Below are 9,306 nucleotides of genomic sequence, written 5' to 3'. Positions count from 1 at the left end.
ATAAATTAGGTTTTAGGTGTTTTATAGTCAGCGGACATGTATAATTTATGTATTAGTGATTTTTAGGGTATGTGTAAAACTGTTGCAATAATTTACCTATCATTGGAGAGTCATGTAAATAAAACAAGATCTTGTTTAGTCATTTCTTTCCCTGAGTAGCTCAGTGTGGCTCAGATAATGCACCCACCGAGATCTAGAATGGGCAAGGCTATAGGTATTTGCCTCGCTGCTATGGTTTCCTAGAGACTCTGCCCTCAGGTTTGAATTAATAGGATAGTAAGCCCCGAGCAGCTGGCAGCTGAGTGCAGCTACTGTCAGAAGAAGTTTGTTTTGCTCAATTCACAGCTTACTTGGCCAAATTCCTATTCACTGTAACATCAGGGAGAATGGGTATAAGGAGAAAGGGGATTCCAGAATGGCTGAATCAGTCCTAGAGATGGAGCGGGAACAGATATTGAGGCCAGTTCTATGTCACATGCAGCTCAACCTTCATTCAGTCACTAAAAGTAGGTTACAATGCTTGTTGCTCCACTGCCATAGTATTGACAGCACTCCAAGTAATGAATGATGAGGATAATCATGCAAAATGGCATGCTTTTCTTAAAATCAGGGTGAAGTAGAGAGAACTTTTCACTTTGCTTACTAAACTGTACCCCTTTGTTTAACATAGTACCCAAAATGCTAGAGATAGTAGAGTTCTATTTTAGTTTATTTCTCTTTGTCACATTTAAATGTTATTATTTTATTTTCCTTATTGGTTCTTTGACAGAATCTGTAATTAGGATTTCACTACCTTATAGCACCAAACAACAGTAAATTTTCAAAGTGTGCCAAGACCTCCTGCTTGTTCAAATGTGCCCATCCTAGCCTCATCTCAGATTTTGTAAATCAGAATCTCTAGAGTTTTAACACTGAGATCTGTTTAACAAGATCCTTGGGTGACTTTTAGAAACATTACATGTAATACCCATAAAGGAAAGTGCTTATTTTACAACTTTACAGTGGGCTGAATATTCGCATACTGAACACACCCATGTAACCAGCACCTTGATCAAAACACAGAATGTGACTAGCACCTTTTGGTGCTGATAATACCTCTTGACTATGACCAGAAAACTCTTAATGCTTCTTGTCACTGCCTCCACTAAGGGTAATCGCTACCCTGATTTCTAAAAGCATAGATAAGCTTCACTTGTTTTCATAATTGATATGAATTTAATCAAACAAGATGCACTCTTTTGCAACTGGCTTCTTTTACTTGATATTATGTTTGTAAAATTGATCTATATTTTTGCCTGTAGTTTTAGTGCTTTCTTTTTTCTCACTGTTGAATAGAAATATATTGTGAATATACCATGACTTATGTATTCATTCAGTTTTTGATGGGCAGTTGGCTAGTTTCCAGCCGTTTGAGGTAATTTTGAATAGTGCCGCTATGAACATTCTACTGTATTTTTTTTTTTGCAGTGCATATGTTTGCATTTTTTGTAGAGAATATCAAAGCAAAAATTGCACCAGATGAAGGAACGGAAGGAAGACCTTACTCAAGGTTATTGCAATAGGATAGAATGCCGTTTAAACTCAACTCAACTAAAATAGGAGTCTGGAGAGTTATTAAAAGCTGGGGTGGGGAGATTATAGGGCACCTGTGTTTGCTAACTGGCCATACCCAATTACCTACTTTCCAAATAAGAGGTAGTTTTACAACTTGCAGCTAGGCACCCACTGAAATTAGGATTATATCCTCCAACAGAAACAGTGAAATAAAGGTGCTATCTTCCTTGTTGGTTATATTTCAAAGAGATGATTTCCAGGTCTTCAAGAAAGTCTTGGGTTATAAATTTTACATCTCAAAGGTGCAGAGACAGAATTTATAATAACGAGTTCCTAATCCTAATGTACTACTCTCAGAAAGGAAGATCAGGGTCAAAGAGTAAGGGAGAAGCTTGCTTAAAATTGGGACAAAAACTGAGGGAAATATCAAGGCCATTTTGGTCATAAATATTTCTAAGAATGAAATTGGTAGGTTCTGTGTTATGTAAATATTCACCTTTAGCAGCTACATTGCCATACTGTTTTTCCAAAGTTGTACTAATTTATACTCTTTTCAACAGTGTAAGAAAGCTTTGATTATTCCACATCTTCATCAAAATTTGGCATTTTCTCTATTTTTATTTTAGCCATTCTAGTGGATATAAGTAATATTTCATTGTATCCACATATTCCCATTTTACTAAGTGCTTTTTAGCAGCTATGGGCTTTAACATTTTGGATAAGGCACTTTCACCATCTCCAGACACATCCTTATGTATTTTCTCATTATATAAATTGTACGGTGAGATTAATGGAATATCTAACATATGCTGAGCCATCTTTGCATTCCTAAATTGTTTATATTAAAATTTTTGTATTTAGCAGTAGAATTTTACTTGATTTTATATATATATATATTTTGTCATTGTTAATCATCACAGAAGAATATCTTCCCATTGAATTTTAAAGAGAGTGGAAGGAAGGGGGAGAGACAGAGAGAGAAATAACTATGTGAGAGAGATACATGGATTGGTTGCTTCCCACATATGCCCTGATCAGGGCAGGGTATCCAGCCTGCAACCAAGTACATGGTCTTGACTGGAATTGAACATAGGACCCTTCAGTCCTCAGACCAACGTTTAACCACTGAGCCAAACCAGCTAGGGCAATGATATATTATTGAAGATTATTTCATCAATATTTATTATGGTGAGATTAGTCTATGATATCTTTCTCAGGTTTAGGTATTGATGCTAAAATTTATATAGAAAATAGAGGCCCAGTGTATAGATTTGTGCAATGGTGGGGTCCCTTGGCCTGGCCTGCACCCTCTTGCAATCTGGGACCTCTCGGGGGGATGTCAGATAACCAATTTTGGCCTGATTCCCATAAACCTGATCCAGATAGGAGAGATCCTGATCCTGTGCATTGAGCATCTGTCCCCTGGTGGTCAGTACACGTCATAGCAACTGGTCGACCGGTCGTTCAGTCGTTCAGTTGTTTGGTCGTTTGATCACTTTGGCTTTTACTAGGTGTACCAGTTAATAATGTGGATTTTTTTCAATAGATGGAGTTACACAAATGTTGATATATATGTGATTTGATATGTATGCTATTTTGTATTGACAACAAGCTTCAAAACTGAATATGTCAAATTTTCTGAAGGTGTTAACATCACAGATATTTTTACACTTAAAAATGTCAAATTTTGTGCCAAAAAAAAAAAAAAGCATTTGCGGGAAGTTTTAATTCATTACTTTATTTTGAAGAAAAGTGCTGCTGAATACTTCGGGAAGCTTCTGGTGAACATGCTCCATCTCAAGATACTTGTGAACGCTGGTTTAAATGCTTTAAAAGTGATGATTTCGATGTAAAAGACAAAGACGTCCAGGTCAACCGAAAAAGTTTGAAGACTAACAATTACAAGCATTATTGAATGAAGATGCGTGTCAAACTCAAAAACAACTTGCAGAAAAATTAAACATTGCTCAGCAAACAATTTCTGATTGTTTGCAAGCAATGGGAAAGATTTTATAGGAAGGAAAATGGGTGCCACATCAACTGAACAAAAGACAAATGGAAAACTGAAAAGTCATCAGTAAAATGTTGCTTCAGTGGCACATAAAAAGTCTTTTTTGCATCAAATTGTGACTGGCAATGAAAAGTGGATTTATTTTGAGAATCCCAAATGCACAAAATCATGGGTTGATCCAGGTCAACCATCAACATCGACTGCAAGGCCAATTCGCTTCAGAAAGAAGACAATGCTCTGTGTTTGGTGGGATCAGGAAGGAGTGGTGTATTATGAGCTTCTAAAACCAGGTGAAACTGTTAATACTGATTGCTACTGACAACAAATAATCAATTTGAATGACACTTTGATTATAAAACAACCAGAATGGGCCAGAAGACACGGCAAAGTAATTTTGCTTCATGATGACACACCATCACACACTTCAAAACCAGTTAAAGACACGTTAAAAGATCTTGCCTGGGAAGTATTAACCCCCCCGCCATATTCACCAGACCTTGCTCCTTCAGATTACCAATTGTTCCGATCGATGGCACACACACTTTCTGAGCAGCAGTTCAAAACATATGAAGAAGTGGAAAATTGGGTCTCTGAATGGTTTGCCTCAAAACAAGAAAAGTTCTATTGGGACGGTATCCACAAATTACCTGAAAGATGGGGGAAATGTGTAGCCAGCGATGGACATTACTTTGAATAAAGCACTTTTGATGTTTCTCTTGAAATTATCGTGTTTTCTTTGATTACAAAATCCGCTATTATTAACTGGTACACCTAGTATATATACAGATATTCACAGATTGAAAAGAAACTAGGCTAATCATTTCTAAATTGTTCCAATTTTAGTATGTATATTTCTGATGTGAATACATGTTCACTAAGCTTTTAATTTCAGGGAGTAAATTGTTCACTTTGCTATTTCATGGCTTTATTTTTTACTATACAGTGTAGGGCAAAAGTAGATTTACAATTGTGTGTGAAACAGTTTATTCTTCTATTGCTGTTTATTAATTATTTCCCATATACACAACAATAAGTCTACTTTTGCCCACTCTGTAGTTTATTTTTCTTCTTTATATCTTCATCCTTTCAATATCTATTAACTTTTGTATATGTATAGCGTCTTGAAGAATTCCTGGCTTGTAGTGGATGAGTGATTATTGAATGAAGAGCTGAATGGATAAATTTCTTCTATCACATTTAAAATGTTGATTTTAAGAGGGACTATTTCTTTTGAGATTTGCATTTTTTTTTTCTTGTGAGCTTGGCAGAGGTTCTATCCAAGTTAAGTATACATTCTGATGGGAAAATATTAGCTTCTCTCAGGGATCTCAGGTTCTCTGTATCCTCACACAGTGTTATGTTAACTTGCTAGAATGCGTCTGTATTGTCATGTGTATAGTATATATTTAGACTCCACACTTGAGCTTGGAATAGATTTAGAAAGTCTATTTCTTATGGTGGTCTTTCTTTTCTTTTATCGTAGGTTTGTAACAAGTTTTGTTGTTGTTTGGTTTTAGCACTTTTCCAAGACTGTAGAGAATTTGTTTTTGTACTGCTCCTGTCAATGAAAGAAACTTTTTTTGAGGTCCCAGGTCTATGGGGCTCAGGTAGGGAGGTCACCCTGTGGGCCCAAGAAGGTGATGGAGGGACCTTATTTAACTTTCTTCTTGGGGCGCAGGTTGTTGGTGTGGCTGAACTTCTTCTTGAAGCAGTTGACAGCACGGGGATGCAGGTGGGAGGAACACTTGTGGCAGGTCAACTTGTCCTAGTTGTACTTCTGAGTGAGCTGGCGGGGGGGGGGGGGGGGCAGGGCTCAATGATGCCACCCCTCAGACGAAGCACGAGGGGCAGGGTGGATTCTTTGAATGCTGTAATCGGAGAGAGTGCAGCCATCCTTCATCTGTTTGCCCACACAAATCAGATGCTGCTGGTCAGGCAGGATGCCCTCCTTGTCTTGGATTTTAGCTGTGACATTCTCAGTGGTGTCACTGGGTTCCACCTCCTGGATGATGGTCCTGTCAATTCCGGGTCTTCACAAAGATCTGAATCTCTGCTGGAGAAGCTGGCCTCCTTGCAGAGAAAGAGCACACATCTCTGTGGTCTGTTTTGTTTAAGGGCAGTACTTCAAGGACCTGAGCCTTACCCAGGTGACCTTCTTTCAGCTTCCCACATCTTTCTATACAGTGGTGTTAGATTTTAGTCCTCCAGAATGAATGAAATAAATATCCTTGAGCCACAACTGAGTCACTTTGAAGTTATTGGTCTGTTTTTGAGGGGTTTTTGTTGTTGCTGCTGCTGGTACCTTTCTTTTATTTTTATGCTTGATTCATATTTAACAACTTTCTAAATATTTTTTTCAGCAGTTCTCTATGTCACGGGTGGGGAACCTTATTTCTGCCAAGGGCCATTTGTTTATTTATAACATCATTTTCAGGTCATACAAAATTATCAACTTAAAAATTAGCCTGCTATACTTGGTCAGACATTTAATTCACTCACTCCTAATGCCTTGGCAGGGCCAGACCAAATGATTTCATGGGCCTTATATGGGCCCGTGAGCTAGACATTCACCACCCTCCCTCTATGTGATGAAATAAGGTATCTCTTTATCAGCTTGGTCTTTCACATTTCTGGCAATTAATTTCCAGGTGATTCCTATGTTCATGTAAAATTTACAACCATCGATGGAGTAATTTAATGGTTTAATAAAGTCAATCTTGTTTTATTTATAACATAGTGATGATATAAGGCATTTCTTTGAATGTCTATATGTTCCTTAATGGAGAGAATTTTTATCATATTAGTATCCTTACATCAGCAGAGTAGGTTTACAAGTAGAAGACATAAATCATTAAAATGAATGAGAAAACTCATTGAGGAGTATTTTCTCAGGATCCAAGGAAAGCTATCACCCAGCAAGAGGTAGCGGTAAACAGAGTCAAATGCCACACAGAGCTCAGGTTTCAGAAGTACAGAACATTGTTTTCTGAATTTGAAATATGAAGGCTATTGAGCACTGTTGACTTCAGCAATAGTTGTTGTGGGAGCAAAGGTCAGATTGGTTTGAGTTAGAAAATGAAAGGGGAGTAAAGCAGAGGCAATGAGTAAGAATTACACTTTAGAAATGCTTGGCCATGGAAGAAAGGAAAGAAATTGCCAAGTAGCTAGAATCAGTCATTGGGATGAGGAGAGATTTATTGATTTTTATTTTGGGAGACACAATATTATGTTTATAATCTGAAAATGAAGAGACAGTATGAAGAGAATATTGTTGATTGAGGAGCGAGATGGAATAATTTGTGAAGTGAGTTGCTTGAGGAGGCGGTAGAAATAGGAATAACCTTGAAAGTGCACAAGAATTAAGACTTTGTAAAGACCACAATTTAGATGGCGACATAGAACCTATTATTTGCTTACCCATAAAACCATTCTTCCTCTATTCGCTTATTACGCAAACCTTGATTTCATTAGAGTGCCAATGTGCTCCACCTGAGGGGTCAGTCTAGCCATTATTGATTAAGGTTCCTTATAGAAATACCTCCTTTTCCATATACTTATTATCCTAAATGTTCTTGCAGTTCTGGTCAAGGAAGTAAAACGTTAGGTCTTCTAGGAAGTGTTTACATAAGTTTTCCCTTTACTGGTAAAAAAAGAAACTTGACTAAAAGATCCTTTTTGTTATTACCTTAATTCCTGATATTAAATGTGACTTATAACCCATGGAAACTCTGAAATCTTTAAAATCTATCTCAAAAAACTCCCAAGTTTCACCTTAATATTTCCATCTTGGTCAAGTAATAAAATTACAGCAAAATTAATAATTAGTATCTCTTATTAAGGAAGACACTATAATTGTTTTTGTTTCATATTAGGCAATTTCCCATTACTTACATGGATAAGGTTCAATAAATATTAATTAAATAAAGCATTAGATTGTAACACATTCAGTTCATTTTATGGGAGACATATTCTAAAATGCTTTATTTAATTCCTCAAGATAAATTAATTCTCTCTGCTCAACTATTTTTAGGCATTATTTTCACCCATTTTATGAAAAGTATTTCTTCCATATACTGTAGTTATCTATCTATCTATCTATCTATCTATCTATCTATCTATCTATCTATCCATATATATATATACACTTTTTTTTTTACCTCTTCCATTAGTATGGTCCATAAAACTAAGGTCAATTATTTGGATATAAGGAGAATAATGTATACAACTTAGGTCATATTTTTAAATAGGAAATTGCATGCCCCTTAGAATCCTCTCACTCTCCTTCCTTATCATCTGGAACATGGATGGAGTACTGATGAATTAGTTTTGACCCTATGAAGACAAAATACAAAAAACAAAACAAAACAAAACAAAAAACCCCTCCAAACCTGGGATGTGAATCCTGGATGACTTTCAAGGAGCATTCTACACTATTTGCCCTGTTTCTCTCACCTATTTCTCCCAATGCCTAGCCATTATGAAAGCAACTTCTAAACACAGATGTCATCTGATGAAAGATGAGAAAGAAATCCTGAAAAGCTGAGTATTTCCCCTAAGGAAACCATATTAATCTGGAAATGACTAGGATACATTGAAGCTGAAATGCTGGTGTTATTCACCCACTTCTTAACAGAAATAAAGATCTCTAATGGAATTAATTTAGTATAGTGAAAAAAAATCTGCACATCAGAGTTGTGACTGTGGACTTTAAACTAGATTACATACAATAGATAGTTTTTGGAATTATATAAATGTTTCAGCACTGTGTTTTAAACTTAGGTACAGAGGGGAAGGATACAAGAACTCTGCTCCAGAGGGAGTGCTAGTAAGAGAAAAAAACAGTATAAATGGGTAATTGACATTCATCTTGTAAAGTGTTTATCATAAAAATGTGAGTAAAGGGTTAGGAGGCACACACAATAGGGAGAAATCAATTGAATCTAGTAGAATTACAAACATTTTTAAAATCTGATTATTTCAAATACTTCTAGTTACATCGTCAGAGGTTAGGCAAAAGATACTTAACTCTGAGGTATCATCCTCTTATTAGATAAATCTATAATAACAAAAGCATAATATGCTAATTAGACTGGACATCCTTCCAGACGACCTTCCAGACGAGGCCGGGCTGTGAGGGAAGCCCGGGTCCCAGGTGCCAGAGGAAGCCAGTGCTGGCAGCCATGGGAAGTAAGCCCTACTTGTGCATGAATTTCGTGCATCAGGCTTCTAGTATTCAATGAAAGAAAGTCCAAGGTGCTTGGAAATTTGGAGACGATCTTGGGGCTACTTGAAAGAAATTATATAAATTACTAGAGGCCCCGTGCATGGATTCATGCACCAGTGGGGTCCCTCAGCCTGGCCTGTGCCCTTTCACAATCCGGGACCCCTTGGGGGATGTCAGAGAGCCGGTTTCAGCCCAATCCCCCCAGGCCAGGCCAAGGGACCCCACTGGTATGCATATAAGATCTTTGGTTAATCTCTTCCCACCCTCCCCTCTCCCCACTTCCCTCTGAGATTCATCAGTCTGTTCCATGTTTCCTGTGCATTGAGCGTCTGCCCCCTGGTGGTCAGTGCGCATCATAGATACTGGTTGGCTGGTCAGCCAGTCACTTAGGCTTTTATATATATAGATGATTTTGACATTCACATTTGTCACAATTGGTTTTTAATAGCAAGTAATCATATTTTAAGATAAATATTATGTCAAATATAATTTTCTAAAAAAATAAAACTCATCCTGA

At 37.1% G+C, this 9,306-nt stretch overlaps 1 protein-coding gene across 1 annotated transcript in view; it reads right to left on the bottom strand.

Annotated features, from left to right (window-relative positions):
• Nucleotides 1-5,378: 5,378 nt before the first annotated feature.
• The window catches only part of LOC114231281 (polyubiquitin-like), a 575,445-nt gene continuing 571,517 nt past the window's right edge, over nucleotides 5,379-9,306 (bottom strand). The window contains exon 5 of the mRNA XM_054718618.1: nucleotides 5,379-5,580. Coding sequence (XP_054574593.1) covers nucleotides 5,379-5,580 — 202 coding nt within the window. The remainder of the gene's footprint in view (nucleotides 5,581-9,306) is intronic.

The sequence above is a fragment of the Eptesicus fuscus genome, chromosome 7 (assembly GCF_027574615.1).
Source record: "Eptesicus fuscus isolate TK198812 chromosome 7, DD_ASM_mEF_20220401, whole genome shotgun sequence".
NCBI lineage: Eukaryota > Metazoa > Chordata > Mammalia > Chiroptera > Vespertilionidae > Eptesicus > Eptesicus fuscus.
This window is presented reverse-complemented; position numbering and strand designations above follow the sequence as displayed.